The 20,708-nt window shown below is 46.3% G+C and overlaps 1 protein-coding gene across 4 annotated transcripts in view; it reads right to left on the bottom strand.

Annotated features, from left to right (window-relative positions):
- PLPPR1 (phospholipid phosphatase related 1) overlaps positions 1 to 20,708 on the bottom strand; it is a 178,231-nt gene that overhangs the window by 20,394 nt on the left and 137,129 nt on the right. For all 4 annotated transcript variants that reach the window (XM_037902162.2, XM_043547314.1, XM_037902161.2 and 1 more), the window contains exon 4: positions 5,957 to 6,089. In XM_037902162.2, coding sequence (XP_037758090.1) covers positions 5,957 to 6,089 — 133 coding nt within the window. The remainder of the gene's footprint in view (positions 1 to 5,956; positions 6,090 to 20,708) is intronic.

Genomic DNA, 20,708 nt, shown 5'->3' with positions numbered 1-20,708 from the left:
TGATGGCACTGTGATCCTTGTCACACTCCCTTTGATAGCAAGGATGACAGAACAGATCTCTCAGGGAATCCACAAAAGAGAGGCCTTGTGAGGAATTAGCAACCTGTAATGGGATAAAGCCACCATACCGTACACAGACGATCAACCTAGAACAGATGCTATGTACCTCCATAAATACCAGCCTTGATAAACAATAAAGGATTGCAGTCACAAATTGTTTGCGGTTGAAATGCTATCCATCTCTAGATTAACAAATGCTTCACACATAGGTTAGGCTAGGTAGACAACTGGAATTTCAATCTTTGTCTCCCTAGTCTTGGAGGTGATGTTGACACATCCAATACGATGTAGTTGGCTTCAGTAGAGCTCTGCCAATTTATAGCAGCTGAGGATCCGTCCCCTTGTGTTCTAATTCTACAAAACACTTCCAGAGAGCATCCTCCTTAAATATTGTGTAGCACATCGTACACTGACTCAACAGGTTGTACAAATGGCTGTGATAACTGCAACACTCTCAGCCAAATGCTGAGCCACAGATGCAGCAGCCACTCTGCAGTTGGTATTTTTATGTGCTTAAATGAATTCACTGGGTGGAATTTGTGCTCGGCAAAGTGACAGAGCATTAACCTCATGATGCACTGTCCTCACTGGCTCTCTGTTTACATGCAGGACACAGGTCAAGGATTTTAAATGTTCTCCAGGACTTTACACTGTATTATTGTACCTTGCTTGTCTTTTAACTTATTAACTCCACGTCCCATCATTTGCTCCTACACTGCATCTGTCACTCAGAGTATCCAATTGATCTTGGTGGATTCATGGTTGGCTTTACTCTGTGCTTTGTCCAGTCACACTCAATATATGTTAAATTTATTTGGGCATAAGCTTTCGTGGGCTAGAATCCACTTCATCGGATGCACGGAGTGGAAAATACAGTACTAGGTATGTTTCAGAGTAACAGCCGTGTTAGTCTGTACTAGGTATAAATACATGAAAAGATGTGAGTTGCCTTACCAAGTGTGAGGTCAGTCTAAGGAGACAATTCAACTAACAGGAGGATACCAAGGGAGGAAAAATAACTTTTGAAGAACTTTCCTCCCTTGGTATCCTGCTGTCAGTTGAACTGTCTCCTTAGACTGACCTCACACTTGGTAAGGCAACTCACATCTTTTCATGTATTGATACCTGGTACTGTATTTTCCACTCCATGCATCCGATGAAGTGGGTTCTAGCCCACGAAAGCTTATGTCCAAATAAATTTGTAGTCTCTAAGGTGCCACAAAGACTCCTTCTTGTTTTTGCTCATACAGACTAACACGGCTACCACTCTGAAACCTGTCAATATATGTTAGAACTTAATTTTAATTCTGTCTTTTAAATATACTTGTTTACTTATGTGCTGCCATTTGCAGTAATCTGTGCTGATGACTGAAATTTCTCTCTCCTGATACTGAGAGCACAGTATTGAGAATTATGTTAAAGGCACTAAATAGCAAAGCTTTTGACAATTATTCTGAAGGTATTTTTGTTTTTACTTTTTGTACTATCTTCTGTATCATTTTCTACCATTTCTTTACTTTCATCTTTAGAACTTTCATACATCCAAAGAATAAACAAAATGTGATGGTGGCACAAATATAGAGAATATAACCATGTGACATTACTATGAGACCCCGCTGAATTTAAAGGGAGTGGAAGTGTACCTTGTAGAATAGGACCGTTGCTCAGCAATGGCCATGTTTTCCCAACCACCTTGCTCAAATGCATAGAAAAAAGTTTCCATATATGCCCACTCCACCCACAAATACGGGATTTGGGTCGACAATCCCAGTTTGAATGTGCAGATGTGGACTGGGAATGGGAGATGCAATATCTGCACACACACTGTTTGCAGGCATGACTCAGAAGGTCAGCTTGGGCCTGAAATAAGATCGTTAATAATTGATATTTTGAGCCCAAGTACAACCTCTGTGAGCTACAGCCCCAAAAGGAACTAATTTTGAACCTTGTTCCAGCCACTACAGCATTTTATTAGCGAAAACAGATGTAGCGGGAAGAGTTTAATTTCAGCCTTTTCTGAAAACACACTTCCCTGGGAGAAGTTCATTCCTGGTGTAGAATATTCTGCACCACTTCAGCACAGTGCGTACATACATGGCACATCTCTGGGCTGGGTCCACATACTCCAGAATTGAAGACCACCAATGGTGGTGGCCAAGTAGTGTCTGCAGATCTGAGGTTATGCAGATTGACTGGCCCCCATATCCTTCGAACCCAATGTATAAGGGCTTCCGCTATTATTCTATGTGCTGGAATAGGAGCTTGTCTGTGCAGCAGGCCCACATCTTGTCCTTGGGTTGGTGGAGGGGGAATTATCACGTCCCCAGCACCTCTGCATAGAGCCTGAATACCCAGGCTCTGTGCCGGTGAGGTGAATTTCATGCCCAGTGAATAATTAAATTCAAAACTGGAGTCACTGGAAATTGAGACATCCAGCACAGGCCCCAGTCAGTCCCCACGTTCCTGTCAAACTAAGGAGAACAGCACCAACACTTGGAAGCTTGCGTTTTATTTTAGTTCAGTTTAATTTAAAGTTCCCTGCAATGGAGCAACACTGGAAATTGAAGCGACAAGGATATTAAATGAATTCACCATGAAGGGGCCTCAGATTCTATTACTAGGTATTTGGCTAGCTCCTCAGCTGGTGTAACTCAGCAGCGACGGAGCTGGATCTTTTTACACCAGCTGATTTCAGCACAGTAGGAAAAATAATTTACTTCTGGCTCCCCAGAGTCTGAAGCCCTCCCAGGCGGAGATCACCACAGGCTCAGGGGCAGGTTCTGAGAGAACTCACGGCCTGAACTAATGGCTGGCAAAAGCAATGGGACTGTCTCATTTGACAGTAATGGGCTTTGGAAGATGAGCATTTTGGAGGCTAAAGTCAATTGGAGTTTTTTTCTTTTATATTTGGTGGGAGAAACAGCCTAAACAGAAGCCACGTGCAAACATTCTGATCGTCTGTCCCCATGTACACGTTCCACCAGCTACCTAGCCTTCTGGAACAAGCAGCTATTATTGAGCTACCAGTGGCTATCACCACTCAATATCTAGCTCTTATTACAGCTAGATGAAATTTTACATCAAAATTTGGAATTTTGATTAAAAAAGTGAAATTTTGGCAAAACCATTTCATGATTTTTTGAGGGGGAGGGACCCCATTTCTCAAATAGCTCCAGTTCTTACATTCTGCAGGGGAAACAAGGATGCTCCTTAAAAAGATCTTCTTCCACCATCAGGGAGAAAGAAATCTCACTTTAAAACCAGGGGGTAAGTTCAGAAACATTCAGGGGAGGGGGTGAAATTGTGTCAACACCCCTGCTTCTGATTCCCCACTGAGCCTGTGGCTGCTCAAAGGGTGTTAGTGGACCGATTCCTTCCTGAGGTTAGAGTGAGGAAGGGGCAGCAGGTCATGTGCACGTGTCTCTTACTGATGGCTGGCCTGGGTCAGGGTTGGGGCCTGGCTCGTGCCACACCCAGCTCTGGCCCTGGCCAGCAGTGTTGCTTCTTGTCCGGCCAGTGAGACAGCAGAAGCCACTCAAGACAGTCTGCTTCCCTCTCCTCATAGGGCTTAGGTGGCAGATTTGGCCCGGCTGTCCTCCTGCTATGAGGGAGGGATAGCTGGGCCCAATTTGAGTGAGTGGCATTGAGACCTAGAGCGAGGGGTTGCCATGCCACTCAAATTTGGCCCAACCAGCCCTCTGTCACAATGGAGGGGTGGCCAGGCAAATCTGCCACCCTATGCACCTGTCCAGAAATCTACCATCCTTGGCAGCTGCCCAAAAGTCTGGGAGGGCAAACCAAGGTCACCCCCAGCCTACAGCATATGCCTCCCCTGTTTACAACAAGACCCATGTTTAAAGCAATTTATGACCAGGTTAACTTCCTCTCCCTCTGGAAACAAACAGTCCTGCAGAGCTGAGACTGATTTATGTGGAGAAGTTAATATTTTGCTGCTCTCAGAGGCTTCACTGTACACAGCTGTAATTTTTTTTTCCAGATGAGAAATGGCTAGAGCGAACGCTCAGGAATAAAGCTAATTAAAATGAAGGCTACACACAGGGAGAGCGGCCTATAAGAAAACACACACAGCAAATGTTTTGCCTTGTTCGTCTGAGCTTTTTTAGCGCTGGCCCCACAGGCAAGAATATTTGATCAGTCTATTGTCACACGCTGAGAATGCTGGGACACAAAACAGCACTGAGTGCCCAAATGGCAGCCAGCTTCCTGCTCCCTGTTAATGGCAGTTTACTGCCCATTAATGTGAGCTAGAGACTAGCTGAACTTCAAGGGTATTTGGTTTTTAATGAAAGCTCCCTGATCTTTTATTTTCCTACACGTACATCTGAAGAACTGATCAGAGAAGTGCCATGCTGAGGGTCAGACGTGCCTATTCCTTGTGTCTAGGGGGGGTGTAGAGTGGGAGAAGGTGCAAGGAGTCTCTTCCACCCGTTCCCCATGCTCTCTCTCAGGAGCAATCCCTGCATAAAGATTGCTCTCTCAGTTTGCCCCTGGTGGTGCAAAGTGCCCCAGAGGCAGCAGAAGAGGAGGTAGGACCATGCCCCTTCTGCATCAGTGAGTGCAGAAGACCAGGCTCAGCCAGGGGAGCAGCTTCACAAGGAGAGCTCAAGGAGGAATAAGGGGTCCATGAAGCACAGTCCTCCCAACCAGGATGTTGTCTAACTAGAAGAACGCAGCCCGTCACCACCAGCACATCACCCTTTCATTTCCAAGCAAAACTGTAAAGAATTGCGAGGGGGAGGGGGAAACCCCCACTAATGTTTCATGCCTCATTTCCTTTGGGCTAGATTATGACTTTAGGCAAAGCCCTGAGCAGGGAGTGGTGCGTCTCCTCTGAGTCTCAGTTCCTGCTCTTGTTCCATGGAACATAGGATTTACTGCTGGCTTATACCAGCAATAAACTAATATTCCCCCACCTGTGTGCTGGTTCAGCTACTCTGACCAGCGAGTAGGGGTCGTGGAGCCAAGGCTGTGCCCATTCCCTGTCTCTAGCTGCCCACTTCCCACATACTTGGTCCAGGGAGGGAGGAAGTGGGCAAGTAGCCCTGCTAACTTTGTACATGCCCAGTCCCAAGATCGTGGTAGGCCATGCAAGGAGTCCAAGAGGTGGGGCGAAGGTGGGGTGGGGGGGGGGGGGCTGAAAGGGGTTCTCACTCCCCCAGGTGGGATAACCTAGCCCTCAGTCAGTTTGCCATGCTTTACAGTGCAAGCGACTGTGTTATTCTTCCCACTCTGAAACAACTATAGGATGATTCCCAGTGACAGCTGCTAAGTTAACTTTTCCATTAAGCGAAATTCATGAACTAAACATAGTTGCTGGTAAATGCCACCAGAGGAAGCCTCCAAAGTGTTTGGAAGTTGCATTTTTTTCACCAGTTCCTTAGCAATTAACTTAATAAAGTCTCTAATGAAAAATGAGAGGAATATTATGTCCGGGGTCTCTATGTTTGGTTTGTTTGTTGGTTCAGCTCAGCTGATTATTACATATTGGCGCTTCTCAGGTTAATTTATATTTGGAGAAAAAAAGGGTGAAGAGATAGGCTGCTGAGTAAAAAATTGTAAGTAATTGTAATTTGTAATATCAATGATAGAAGTATTCAGATAAGGATTTAATGGGCATAACCTTGCTTCCAGGGTCCATGAGAAGCATTAAACCTAGCAAAATTGCATATAAATCAGCTCTATACAGTGTGATTTGGCACATTTTAAACATTACCTTGCAAGTCCTGAGGGGGACTATCCCTCTAAGGTGGAAGAAGCCTGCAAAGATTTCACAGCTTAATTAGTTTTGTGCTGTAGATCTTAAGAAGTCGGTGTTCTTTTGTTTCTTTTGTTTTCGCAAGCAGGGGCAAAACTCTCTGTGTTTATGGACACTTACCTATAAACCGTATAATTCTTCGTAGTAATGGGTTCAGGTAACAGCACTCTCCGGTCAAGATAGTTTTCTCCTGGACAATCAGGGTTTCTCGGGTTGATTTTATAAAATACATGGAGATCTCGCCGATAAAAATCTGTAGCAGCGGGAAAAAAAGAAAGGGAAGTTTAAGAATCGTAAGGACACATGTTCAAAGGTGGATGCCTGAATCAAGGCCATAGACAATACTTCTGCACCAGTGTACCTACAGAACATTGCACTTACACACTGTGACCTGTCAGCTCTGTGTTCTTGGGGAGCCAGAGCGCAGTACCCAGACTGTCTGACTCACGAAAGAGCTCGCCCCCGGACCCAGCCTCCGCTTGAACCAAAGCCGATCAGACGAAAGAATTACAAAAAGCAATGAAAAGGCAGTGGGAGACACACCTAAGCCCCTGGGATAAGGGTGACAGGATTAAGGCAACTTCCCTAGCCTCATTTGCATCAAAGATGGAACAAGGAGGCATCCCCATTAGCATACAGAATGGAGAATAGAGATTCCAAGGCAAGAACCGCACAGAACTCAGGGACCAGAAAAGCAGCGAAGCACTGCATGATGGGGGATCGCTGCTCCAGATGTTAATGAACCCATGCCTGCACACACCCAGCTCAGTAGTTATCAGACCAATTCTAGTAATAAATCCTTTATTGGTATCCAAAATAGTGAAGCTCCCTAATTGCATTGTGAGCTCCCTCCAAGGAACGCCGCCCATAGGCAGAAGTGGTCAGCTCCCATTGTCTAACCTTAACAAAACAACTTTGGGATACTCCCTTGAGACATCAGTTTACACGTAAACAAATCTCAGGTTTCAGAGTAGCAGCCCTGTTAGTCTGTATCCGCAAAAAGAAAAGGAGGACTTGTGGCACCTTAGAGACTAACAAATTTATTTGAGCATAAGCTTTTGTGAGCTACAGCATCCGATGAAGTGAGCTGTAGCTCACGAAAGCTTATGCTCAAATAAATTTGTTAGTCTCTAAGGTGCCACAAGTCCTCCTTTTCTTTTTTATAAACAAATCTAGTGTTCTCCCTTGAACCACTGTTGTTTCTCTACAAAAGCCCCTACCCACGCTCAGCTAAATGCGCTGATGCCTGAATCCAAAATCTGCATCAGTTCCACTGGGACTTCATCTTCTCCTGACTGATTGTGCTGGGGGCTCTGCCTGTCTCCAGCACTCCAGACCCTCAGCTACCACTACCACGTGGGACCCCCGATAGATTCAAGCTTCACAGAGCGGTGAGAACCCAGCTCTCTCTCTCTCTCTCTAGGTGTAGCCTTCTGACTCTGACTTGTGTGATCAGCTATAGTTTTCTAAACCTGACTTTTATAATCAAGTTTAAGTTAGATTTAATATTATAACTGTTTTGTTTGTTTGGCTCCCCAGTGGTTATTACCTGGCAATAAATAACTTTCATGATTAAGCTGGTTGCTTCTCTCTCTCTCCCCCTCGTGGGTGTTTTTCAGTTTCCTCATTCACTCTGCAACAACGCTCCTCGTACCTAAGCTAAAATATTCCTGCAGCGCCCAAAAATCCTGTGGGGTTTGCTCATCAAGTGGGTTACTACCAGAACAATGTAATGTGAAAGTCGGGATAGGGACGTGCTGAACCTGGGGCATATGAGGGTGGCAGCTTGGAAGTGCCGCTCGACCCAGCCTGCTCCAGCGTGCTCTATTCCGGTGCGGTGCCCGTGGCAAATGAGGGTGACAGCTTGGAGGTTCTGCTTGACGCAGCCTGCTGAGTCCAAGGGCCTATGAGGGTGGCAGCTTGGAAGTGCCGATTAACCCGGTCCTCTCAGATTCGCTCTGTTGTGTGTGCATGTCTGTGTGTGTTCGTCTGATTCTGGGGCTGGAAGAACCCAGCCCTGGGGAACCTAGGTCCTGCAGGATTGCTCCATTGGGAGGGGACTTGCAGCAGGGAGAAGTAGAGCCCCATATGAGAACACAAGTGACACAAGCTACTTAGTACATTGATAGAAGCACAGAAACCCCCTCCCAGAAGAGCAACCCAAAAAGGAGCGTACCCCAAAGTAACGGAGAAAGCTGGTAACACCACCTAGGCTTTATTGTCCTCAGGAAATAAACGGTGCGTTCTTAAGTTAGCTAACTCAAGACACCTAACAGGAGGTAAAATCCTAGTGAAGACAAGGCAGTCTGTACTTTTCATACACACTGGCAGGTTAAGCTCTCCCGTAATCTTTACCTCGACCTGCTAGCACATGTGAACACTACACACAGCCTTGTCTTCCCTAGGATTGTACCTTGATTTTGCTATCTCAGCTTAAGAACACACCTTTTTACAAGTGAAGAAAAGGCCCCCAAGCATGATCCTGCTCCCATGGACTTCAATGGCACCGTGTTTATCCCTTGATGCCAATTTATGTAACTAGCCAACACTCACACACACATTTTTTGGTGTGTGAATGCAACTGAGGCATCCACACTGGAAAATGAAGATCAATTTTCTGGGCTAAATCCTGACCCACGCTCTGGAGATGTAACAGGACCGTAAAGCCTCCATAGGTAGGCAGTTGAGGAGTCCCCTGGCATGGAGGAATGCAACTCTCTATGCCCTCCCCTCCTGGCTTTACCGTAGGGTGGCTGGAATGCACAACGTGGCTACATAAAGGCCTCTTGGGAGCCACTGCAACTATGCATAACTTAGAGCAGCCTTGAGACCACTCTAAAATATGCTGGGGATTGGAGGATAAACAAAAATAAACAGAGATTTGGTGCAACGGTGGATCCTGTGGGCTCTTTTTTTTTTTTTAAACTGGAATTAATATGAACAATGGGAACTAGTCTGAGATCACTAAACTTATTTGAAAAGGAGTACTTGTGGCACCTTAGAGACTAACTAAGGTGCCACAAATACTCCTTTTCTTTTTGTGAATACAGACTAACACGGCTGTTACTCTGAAACTTATTTGAGATAGGGTCACTAGAAGTTGATTATCTTGGGTTGAATTTTCAAAAGCTCTTGTTACTGTCCGAACTCTGCTGCCACTGAAGTCAGTGGAATTTGACTATTATATATTTATAATGGACTTCAGTAGAAAAAAGAAGCCAGACTGAAGTAGCATAAATTAACTTTATACAAAGGGTGTACTCACAGCAATTCTACGTAACTGAGCTAATAAGGATGTGGGAAAAGAAACCATGCCATTAGGAGAGGGCCCAAGTAGTAGATAATAAAAGACATGCACTGAACTCACCTATAAATATCAAATGACTATTCTTAAGAGCACTTTATTTGTTGCAACAGTACATTGTTTCCAGTGCAACAATAATTTATTCTTATTAACCTGGATGAGCATCCTTACTGATTCAAGCCAAGTATGCCCAGCCTCATTGTAATTCTAACTGCTGATGGTTAGAGATGCCAGCCTTATAAAATGCACATTAAAAATGGAATCTGAGAGGGAAGAGCCAATGCGTGAAGCTGCACTGAAATATTGTCTTTATCCAGTTTATTCTATCTGTGCTCAGAGCTAGCACATAGTTCAATGTAGTTCAATTCAGTAGCCGGAGTGGAAGAAAATAAAAGACCATCAGCGCAATACAGTTTAAAAGTGACCCGGGATTTGTTCCCCTCTGTTATTTGTGCTATTGCAGTACCCGGAAGCCCCAATCCGGACTGTGGCCCCATTGTGCTAGGCGTGTGCACAGCACCGGTAGAGCTTCCAATCTAATTTAAGAGGAGGCACAATTAGGTGGATAAAGACAACAAACATTTTCAGGCAGGAGACGTCTAAGTAGAACACACAAAAATACGGATCAAAATAAAACGTCTCCTTTTAAAACAATCCATTGACTTCAGTAGTGTTACTCCAGGTTTACACCAGTCTGACTAAACTAGATACCCACAGGCCCATGGATTTATGTGCTTATCAAATTAGCATAGCACTTAAGAAGCAGTTAAATAGTGTTTGTGAGGTAGCATCAAATGGTCTGACACAAGGGGCCTGATTCTTCTCTCCAACCAGTTTTATAGCAGTGTAACGGGTGCAGACATTTCCGATGCAGATTGCGATATGGCAGAGTACTTGAGCATATGCACAGCTTCAAGCACCTCTGTAGTCCTGCTGACTTCACTAGGACTACTCCCATGCTTGAAGTTATGCACAAAAGGACCCTGTTAAATCAGGATATTAACCCACTGTTCAACAAGAATAAGGCCATTGTAAATGGAATTGAATTCCAGATTTGACTGGCGTATGGTATATTTCTAGATAAAGTATCTATTACTGTTACTTCCACTGGGGAAGAAAGTAAGGCTCACAAGCTGCCGTTTCACACGAGCTTCCTACTTAATTAAACAGTCGAGATGACAAGAAAATTGCATTGGAGGGTGGGGCCTTTTATTCAGCGCTGTAAGAACTGATGATGTGCTGTCTATGGTGATGTATGCAAAAAGAAACAAAGCCAGTATTAGAGAATCGTTGGCCCGGATACTGATCTCACCTACACTGGTGTAAATCTGGAGTAACACCGCTAAATTCAATGGAGTTAGATCGCTATGAGACTAGTTTGGGGGGAGCTATAGAACGCCCAGTGATTTCTGGTAGTTACAATAAGCTTTGTACATTTCCTTACATTTCTGCTTTTGGGGGATCTCGTTATTAATGCATCGCCTCACTGTTTTTTAAACACAGTCTGCCATTTTTAAGCAAGCATTCAAAAACACTGCACATACATACATAAAATAGAATCAATTCTGCAGCGTTGACCGATCAGTAGCAAAGTATTATGTCTGACAGTTTAGATAGTAGAAGCTATTCTCACCAGGTATTCGAAGTTTATTTCATGGACCACTACATTATGTAACAGAGGACATCTCTAGTTTGAAAAGACTTGCAATTACAAGGGAAGAATGCTTTCGACAATATTTGTGTTGGTTCTCTGCTCTGATGTTCTGCTTTTGATATATTATATTATTTTTATTATATATAAATATTCTGGGAGTGCCCATAGGTCCCCAACAGGGATTGTGCTGAGCACTGTGTAAACACAGATCGGAGACAATTCCTGCCCTGAATGAGTGGCACTCCCCTTTCTTGTACTCAGCTTACAACCAGCCAGTTCCATAAGAAAACGACCTCCTTTATTTCCTATTGTTTGCCCAGCCCTTGCTCTGTCCATCCTCACCAGTGTCAGCAAAACCGTTCCCTTCAATACTGGAGTTTACCCGATTGTCAAAAATCTGCCATTGTCAAAGAATTCCTTACTCCCTCCCCCTGGAGCCTGACATGCTGTCCAATGACTGATCCTCCTCTAAACTCTCCTTTCTCGGCAAAGAGTGCGATAAAGAGGCCTTCTCTCATTTCTTTAGAGAACAAAGCACATATCACATAACAATATCCTGGACAGATTCTCATCTGACAGGCCATAGCATGGAAACCACAATCCTCCCTGTAGCCAGCGGATGCCCTCCTTGTACTGAAATTTTACTTCCCTCCTCCTCCACATCCCCTTTGATCTCAACTCAGCTTTTGACAGTATGGTTCGTGCCATCCTCCTTGACTGCTTCTGGAGCTGCTCAAAATTTTCAGTTTTCGGTGGGGGCGGGGGGAGAAGGAAGCGTTCCCATTTTACAACTAGTTCTACCAGATAGCTGTGTAGGCATCTCCTAGGTCTTGTCTTCTTGCCAAATGACTCTTATTTGCCTCTACTGTCCATAAAGTTGGCATCATGCTTAACCCCAAATAAGCCCACCATGTTCCATGGCTGTATATCAGCCTCAACTCTGCCTTTGCTGAAATCTTCTTCCATGCCTTGCTTGTATCTTGGCCTCCCTAAGCAAACTCCCTTTCAGCCAAGTCCCAGCTCTCCAGACTCCAGCAGGCACAATGCTGCTGCCTGGCTTCTCACGCTACTCCATTGTCTATTCCTTCGCTTCAGGGTCCAATTTAGAATCACTCTCCTTGCTCTTCATAACCACTAAGGGCTCACTCCAGCCTATCTGAAAAGGCTCCTCTCTCTGCTCATTGAGCGCTGGCCTCCTCTCCACACACTCAGCACGTGAGATGCAAGAGCCTTCACTTGGAACAAACTTCCCCTCTCTCTCCACCTCCCTTAATCTCCATCTCATTTCAAATCTCAAATACCCTCTTCCCCTCCCTTGCTTTCATCTCTCCCTCAGCTATTATTTACCTCAGTCATTCTATTATTTAGCTCTGCAAACATGTGCGTGTGTGAGGAGCATACAGTTGGTCTGAAGGCTGCCGGACACAAAATATTATACTTCTGTTAATAAGATTTAAACACATGCAGAGAGGACAGAATGTCAACTGAGATCCACCCAGGGCAGATCTGGTACTAGAATTTTGCTCTAATTTGGAATGGTCTTAAAGTCCGTTTATTAGAAAAACATCCTTCACCAGTTCTCACCAGAAATACAGACAAAAATAAAAGGAAGGACCTACACCGCAAAGACTCTGGCAGCCTATGAGAGCTCTCTCTGTTAGGTACTTACATAGTCTCCATCACCACAGTATCCACGACCCTCACTATCTTTTAACATAGGTATCCTGACAACACCCCTGTGAGGTGGGGAAGCACTGTTATCCCCATGATACAGAAGGGGAACTGAGGCACAAAGAGAGTTGCCTGAAGTCATACAGGAAGTCTGTGGTGGAGTAAGGAACTGAATGCTGGTCTCCACAGCTCCGCAGTGGCACCCTAACCGCCCTTTCAGTGAGATGCTGAAATGGAGCTCACCCCTCACCAGCTATCAATTCAAGGCGTGGAGCAGCTAAGTGCTGTAGGATGTTGACTGAATTTAGTGTATAGGAAAATTTGCGTAGATGCATTTTTAATGCCAGAGTACAACAGCAGAATGAACTAAATTAATCAAGAGCACAGCACTCAATTTGCAGCAGAGGAACGTGTCCCATCGGAGAAGGACGTACCCTACGAGGCAAGCTGTGAGTAAATCAGCAAGGAAAAGGGAAAGGAAGGATTCAAACTGCTGAAAGTTACAGTGTTCTCAGCCTCAATCCACCAATATTTAAGGCCCCATGCAACCACCACCCTCAAGCTTTGAAAAATTACTTTCCCTGGAACAAATCTGTCCTGCCGAGCAAAGCCATGCAAATAGGCACAACCATTACAATGTGACCTGTTCCAAGTCACTGCAGCAGGTTTAACTTTAAAGTGAAGGAAAGATGACTGAAAGCCAGCAAGTGTTTCAGCAATTTTTGCTTCCCTTGTGGCTCAAACACTCAAGCACATTCGCTCTCTCATATCTCTCAGGATGTCCATGAGCCCAGTTGCAACTATCACGCCCACCCAGGTGCTGGAAAGTGGTTCATGGCTCCAGTTCATTTATCGTCACTTACACAGCGGGACATTTTCAAGAGCGTCTAACAGATTCAGGAGCACCGAGAGGGGGTTCACTCACCCCTGAGCACCACCTCCTCGTGGCCGGGAGTGGAATAATGGCTCCCTTTCCATCCAGTGCCCCCTCCTGATGGATGCTCCAGCATTGGGGTGGTCTCGCTTGCTGTAACGCAGCCCTCCGGCCAGATCACGATTTAAATCCATCCCTTCTGGGGTAGCAAAAGTACAACGACAAGCCTAGAAGTGTCCCAACACAAGAGATTCTTCCACCCCTCATGGGCTATTTCTTGGCCTCTCCTTCAGGATCAGTCTTCAGCTCCCACCTTGGGTTTGTACACCCCTCCTTGTGGCTGGTAGGGAAACTCAGGCCCACCCTCTGCTCTGGGTTCTGACCCAGGGACCCTGTATTAAGCAGCTAGGTCGGCTCCTTTAGATGTGCTGCTGCTGGTTCCCTGAGTAACTTCCAACTTCCGAGCCCCGTCTTGCTTCCCTGCAGCCGGTGCTTAACGCAGCCTCTCTTCTGATTCTCAGCCCCCTGGCTTGCTGCTGCGTTCCCCCAGCTCCTTTCTCTGCTGGAACGCTGATGCTTAGGGCTGATTCTCTGTGCCTGGCTCCCTTTCCAGGGCCCATCATAGGATTTATTCCATCCCTGTGGCCTTTTTTCAGTCGGCCTTCCCCAGGCCATTCCCAGAGAGAGGGAGCGCCCTACCTCCTGTCTCCTGGGTGTCTCTACTGTTTCTAGTCCCAGAGAGCGATGGCAGACTCTCTCCCGGCAGCTTCCCTCTGCTCATACTCTTATCCCAGCCCTTCCTCAGTTCTGCTTCATCCTCATTTAAGCCTGGCTCTCCCTCCAGGTCCAGCCTGGTATGTTAATTGGCCTCTCAGGTCCACATTAACCCTTTTGGAGCCTGTGCGGGGTACATGCCCCGTCACAAATTCCACTGTCTTTCATTGGGATTTGTATTCCTAATTCCCTTCAGCAGTTTTGAAAATCTCCTCAATGGTTGCTTTTAAGAATAAGAAAAGGAGGACTTGTGGCACCTTAGAGACGAACCAATTTATTTGAGCATAAGCTTTCGTGAGCTACAGCTCACTTCATCGGACGCTGTAGCTCATGAAAGCTTATGCTCAAATAAATTTGTTAGTCTCTAAGGTGCCACAAGTCCTCCTTTTCTTTTTGCGGATACAGACTAACAGGGCTGCTACTCTGAAACCTATCTTTAAGAATAAGACAGTTCGCACTTTTGAAAAGCTATTGATCAGCTTTTGTATCTGCTACCTGTAATTTTATTGCAAGATCCAAGGATACTTGATATTCCATAAGCAAGCCTCTGGTAATAAACAATGAACAAGAGGAAGAACCTGTTTCCTTATTTTTTCTCCCTATTCACATAGCCCTTTTCATCCAGAAGGACATCACAGCGCTTTACCAACCTCATCAATTCTTAACATAGGGCCCACGGAATTTGCCATAACACTGCACATCTGCTCTTGTGAAAAGTAGCATGGGATTTTAAGAGCACCAATGGTCAGCACCTGACCTTTATATCCCCTCCAGAAGACAGCACCTTTGTCTTCCACCAAGCACAATGGGGTCCTGGTTTATGACTGGGGCTACTAGGCACTACAATAATACAAATAAATAATAACAACAATAGTACCCTGGGCGTGATCCTGGATTAGGTCTCCGGCTAGGACACAGATTCAATATTGATTGAGAGGGAAGGGTCAGTTCCCAATACCAGTCAGTGCACCACCTGAGTTGTTCTCTGGAGATCTCCCATCCTTACAGTCACCCAGTACGACCCTGCTTAGCTTAAATAGGTACGTCTATATTCTTGTGCCTTCAATTACATGTCAAAATGAAGTATGACAGTCAGTTGAACATTGCAGTGCAAATCTACCCAGGGGTCCATTGATCCCATAGATGAGAACAGAACCAAAACGTGAATTCTTCCCTTTGTGTTCCATTTATGACATAATTATTTGAAAATAAACGAGGCTGTGACAAAGAAATCCATAATCTATTTTAGGGCAAGTATGGAAAAGAATTATTGCAGGAAACAATTACTGGAGCATTACACTGGTCTTTCTATTGAGATGCTGAGCCTGACACCAAGCCCGATTCTCCAGTGTCTTGCCCCTTGTGCTGCCATTTACACCTGCACTTGATACGTCCCAGGTAATTAGAAGAGGAGACTGAATTGGGAGAGATGAGTTATTTACATGTATCTGTCACTGGCTTGCTGTGCAAGGCTCTTTGGACCCGATTCTCCTCTCCTTAACAGAGCTGGTCGAAAAGCAGCAATTTTTGTGTGTGTAAAATATCATTTATTTAGCCTGAAATTTCCTGCAAGCATTATTTTGGGTTTCTGACTGGAAAAAAAAAGTTTCAGATTTCAAAAAAAGTTTGTTTTTTTTGTTGGAAAACTGGAAAATGTCCAAACTTACAATTTTCTATGGACATTTTTGTTTTGGGTGAAAAGTGATTTTTTTTTTGCCTAAAAATGTTTAGACAACAATATCTACCCCTTAATATCTACTCCTGTGGGGGGGGCGGGAGGAGGGAAGAGAGCGGCAGCGCTGGGGCCAATGGGAGCTGCGGGGGCAGTGCCTGCCTTGGCCCCCCCCGCCAGGGGCCGCAGGCACATGCTGGCCACTTCTGGGAGCAGCGCATGGAGGGGGCAGTGGGCGCAGCCCCCTTGCCCTGCTTACCTTAGGCAACTCCCAGTCGGCAGCGCAGCGGAGCTAAAACAGGCTCTGCCCCGGCAGCTCCCATTGGGCACAGTTCCCAGCCAATGGGAGCTGCAGAGTCGGCGCTTGGGGCATAAGCAGCGCCTGGAGACCCCTGGCACTACCCCCCCACCCCCGGCCACAGGGATGTGCCGGCCGCTTCCTGGAGCAGCGTGGGGCCAGGGTAGGTGGGGAGCCTGCCTCAGCCCCGCCGCACAGCTGACCGGGAGCTGCCCGAGGTAAGCACCGCCCAGCCAGAGCCCGTACCCCTCCCCGCTCCCACACCCCAACCCCGAGCCCCTTCCAGCCCCCAAACTCCCTCCCAGAGCTTTCACACCGCACCCCCTCCTGCATCCGAACCCCTTGCCCCAGGCGCAGCCCAGAGCCCTCTCCCACGCTCTGAACCCCTCGGCTCCAGCCCAGAGACTGCACCCCCTCCCACACCCCATCCCCCTGCCCCAGCCCAGTGAAAGTGAGTGAGGGTGAGGGAGAGCAAGCGACGTGGGGGGGGGGGGGGATGGAGGACGTGGGGCAGGGCATCAGAGAAGAGGCGGGGCAGGGGCGGGTTCTCAGGGAAGGAGCAGGGTAAGGGTGTTTGGGTTTGTGTGACCAGACAGTTGGCAACCCTAGGAGACACCGATGGCTTATGAGGGAAACCTGAAATGCTGGCGAATTCCTTTCTCCTGTCTCGGTAATCCCATAGTTCTGCATTTCTGGTGTAAATCATTTCCCAACACTGGAAGCCAGAGGAACCTACATTTATGTAGAACAGAGAGAACTTGGGGCGTGAAAGGAGACATTGGAATGCTCTATATTACACAATACCACATATTGAAAAAAGGACCAGCTTTTTCTACAAGGATGGAGGTGTGGAGCGGATGCTGCAGGAATGTTTCCTCTTTCCACAAAGAATTGTCAGCCTTCTACCTTACCCTCACAACTTGCCCTGGCACTGGAGCTCTCTGGTGTGCAGAGATTTCTGCCTGAAAATCTGGAAGGATGTTACTGTAAAACAACCCTGAGCTGAATTAACTCCCTTTTGGTTTCCTCAGCATCTGCTGCCGAGCAGCCAGAGGACTCGGCCAACACGATGCAGGATTTTCCTGGCTTCTCTTTTAGAAATAAATCACTATAATAATACAGTTCTAATAAACCAACAAAAGCCAGGAAGGAGAGAAAACACATTTAAAAGGAGCACATTTCCAAAAATTCTGGAATAGATTCAAGGTTTAGGGGGAAAGCTGCACATGGTTTCTTCCGGCCTTGTACACATTTGATCATCACTGGATTTAGAGAGTGGCTTGACTGAATACTACATGAAAATGTCATCCTCATCCTTTTTGGCTTGTGCTATCCATTCAAGGTACTTAAAAAAAAATATCACACAAAGGTTGCTTTTTTCCCCATCAAGAAAACTAGAGATGATGCTAGGGAAACTTTTGAAACTTGTTTAAAAAAAACCTGTCTGCTAGAAATTTCCTATTGCAACCTAACATTCAGTTCAGCATAGAACTTTCTCTTTTTGAAATAAGTTCTCCTCCTTCCAAACAGTCAAACCATAATGGACAGGCCAGTGTGAGTAGAAGCCTTGAATTCTGTCATGATTATTTGACATAGGCTAGAGTTTGGCCCAATCACATAATTCCATATTTTGGAAATTAGTTTTGAAGGGCGGTAAAATGATATGAACCATCTTTTTGTTCTGTTGCTATTCAGGTCTCATGCACCAAGGGATGGAGGGTGCTGAAGTCTACCTTATGTATATACCATATTTATAGATGTGCAACGTGATGTCCCTGGCTAGGTCAATGGCAGTGGGGATCAAACCTGGCCTGGGACCTTAGAATTTAAAGCATGAGCCTCTACTGCCTGAGCTAAAAGAACCAAGAGCTAAGGGACTCTCACTGAACGGGGGAGGCAGCCTAGTGACAGATGATGTGGAAAAAGCTGAAGTACTCAATGCTTTTTTTGCCTCGGTCTTCACAGACAAGGTCAGCTCCCAGACTGCTGCACTGGGCAGCACAGCATGGGGAGGAAGTGAGCAACCCTCAGTGGTAAAAGAACAGATTAAGGACTATTTAGAAAAGCTGGACATGCACAATCCATGCATCTGGATCTAATGCATCTGAGGGTGCTGAGGGACCTGGCTGATGTGATTGCACAGTCATTGGCCATACTCTTTGAAAACTCGCGGCGATTGGGGGAGGTCCCGGATGACTGGAAAAAGGCAAATATAGTGCCCATCTTTAAAAACTGGAAGAAGGAGAATCCGGGGAACTACAGACCGGTGAGCCTCACCTCAGTCCCTGGAAAAATCATGAAGCAGGTGCTCAATGAATTCATTTTGAAGCACTTGGAAGAGAGGAAGGTGATCAGGAACAGTCAACATGGATTCACCAAGGGCAAGTCATGGCTGACCAATCTGATCGCCTTCTATGATGAGATAACTGGCTCTGTGGATATGGGGAAAGCAGTAGACGTGATATACCTTGACTTTAGCAAAGCTTTTGATATGGTCTCTCACAGTACTCTTGCCAGAAAGTTAAAGAAGTATGGATTGGATGAATGGACTATAAGGTGGATAGAAAGCTGGCTAGATCGTCAGGCTCAACGGGTAATGATCAATGGCTCAATGTCTAGTTGGCAGCCGGTATCAAGTGGAGGTCGCCTGGGGCAGGGGTTGGTCCTGGGGCAGTTTTGTTCAACATCTTCATTAATGATCTGGGCGATGGGATGGACTGCACCCTCAGCAAGTTTGCAGATGACACTAAGCTGGGGGGAGAGGTAGATATGCTGGAGGGTAGGGATAGGGTCCAGAGTGACCTAGACAAATTGGAGGATTGGGCCAAAAGAAATTTGATGAGGTTCAACAAGGACAAGTGCAGAGTCCTGCACTTAGGATGGAAGAATCCCATGTACTGCTACAGGCTGGGGACCAACTGGCTAAGCGGCAGTTCTGCAGAAAAGGACCTGGGGATTACAGTGAATGAGAAACTGGATATGAATGAACGGTGTGCTCTTGTTGCCAAGAAGGCTACTGGCATATCGGGCTGCATTAGTAGGGGCATTGTCAGCAGACTGAAGGAAGTGATTATTCCCTTCTATTCGGCACTCGTGAATACACATCTGCAGTATTGTGTCCAGTTTTGGGCCCCCCACTACAGAAGGGATGTGGAAAAATTAGAGAGTCCAGCGGAGGGCAACAAAAATGACTAAGGAGCTAGGGCACATGACTTATGAGGAGAGGCTGAGGGAACTGGGCTTATTTAGTCTGCAGAAGAGAAGAGTGAGGGGAGATTTGATAGCAGCCTTCAAATACCTGAATGGGGGGTTCCAAAGAGGATGGAGCTCGGCTGTTCTCAGTGATGGCAGATGACAGAACAAGGAGCAATGGTCTCAAGTTGCAGTGGGGGAGGTCTAGGTTGGATATTAGGAAACACTATTTCACTAGGAGGATGGTGAAGCACTGGAATGGGTTACCTAGGGAGGTGGTGGAAACTCCATCCTCCAGGGCCGCCCAGAGGGGAGGAGCAAGTGGGGCAATTTGCCCCAGCTCCGGGCCCCCCAGGGGCCTCCACAAGAATTTTCAGGTGATCGCACAAGAGTTTTCAGCGGCACTTCGGCGGTGGGGGGTCCTTCAGTGCTGCCAAACACCCCCAGAGTGAAGGACCCGCTGCCGCTTCTTCCACTCCGGGTCTTCGGCGGTACTTCGGCAGCAGGGTCCTTCCGCTCCATGTCTTCGGCGAAGTGCCCCGAAGACCCGGAGCGGAAGGACCCCTGCCGCCAAAGACCCCAGGCCCCCTGAATCCTCCGGGTGGCCCTGCCATCCTCAGAGGTTTTTAAGGCCCGGCTTGACAAAGCCCTGGCTGGGATGATTTAGTTGGGGTTGGTCCTGCTTTGAGCAGGGGGTTGGACTAGCTGACCTCCTGAGGTCTCTTCCAACCCCAATCTTCTATGATTCTATGAACCAACTTTCTTAGTCAGAGCTGTAGCAGGCTCATCAACTTCTGTATGTGACCCAGCCACCACTAGGAGGGACAGAGTGCCACACTGGGTGGGTGTGGGTTACACATACAGATGAATTGCACTGATATTTTTTATGATACCCTTGATTTTTAGGATCCCCATCATTGGAAAGCCAGCTAAGAGTATGAGGTACATATCTTATATAACTCAAATACAGTTCTCATTTTGAAAACCCAGCTCTGAAAATGACGTTAGCATCCTCACAGCCACTTTATCTCTTCCCTAGGGACATCTGTCCATTAAATCACTGGAGTGAGAGGTTGGTTAGTGTCATTTGGATTATTAGAACTCCGCAGCATCTAATTTGAGAATTTAAAAACATCTGACCTTCTGAATGTGTAGTGATTTCTGTGTATGTCAACTTCAGTCCAGAACAGAAATACCTGATGGAGACTTAAAGAGCTATGGCAAGCGGTATTCTGACTTTGTACACTGCAATCTCTTCAAGGCATGGTTCAGCGAAGACGGAAGTTTGCAAGAAAAGGATAGAAACACAGTAGAGAGGAACAGAAGATTCCACAGACAATAGAGTACTAGCCTATTTACCCGCACACATGAAGCTCTATGGGGAGGTCACTAATATAGAATCATAGAAATGTGGGACTGGAAGGGGCCTCAAG

This window comes from Chelonia mydas, chromosome 5 (assembly GCF_015237465.2).
Source record: "Chelonia mydas isolate rCheMyd1 chromosome 5, rCheMyd1.pri.v2, whole genome shotgun sequence".
NCBI classification, from domain to species: domain Eukaryota; kingdom Metazoa; phylum Chordata; order Testudines; family Cheloniidae; genus Chelonia; species Chelonia mydas.
This window is presented reverse-complemented; position numbering and strand designations above follow the sequence as displayed.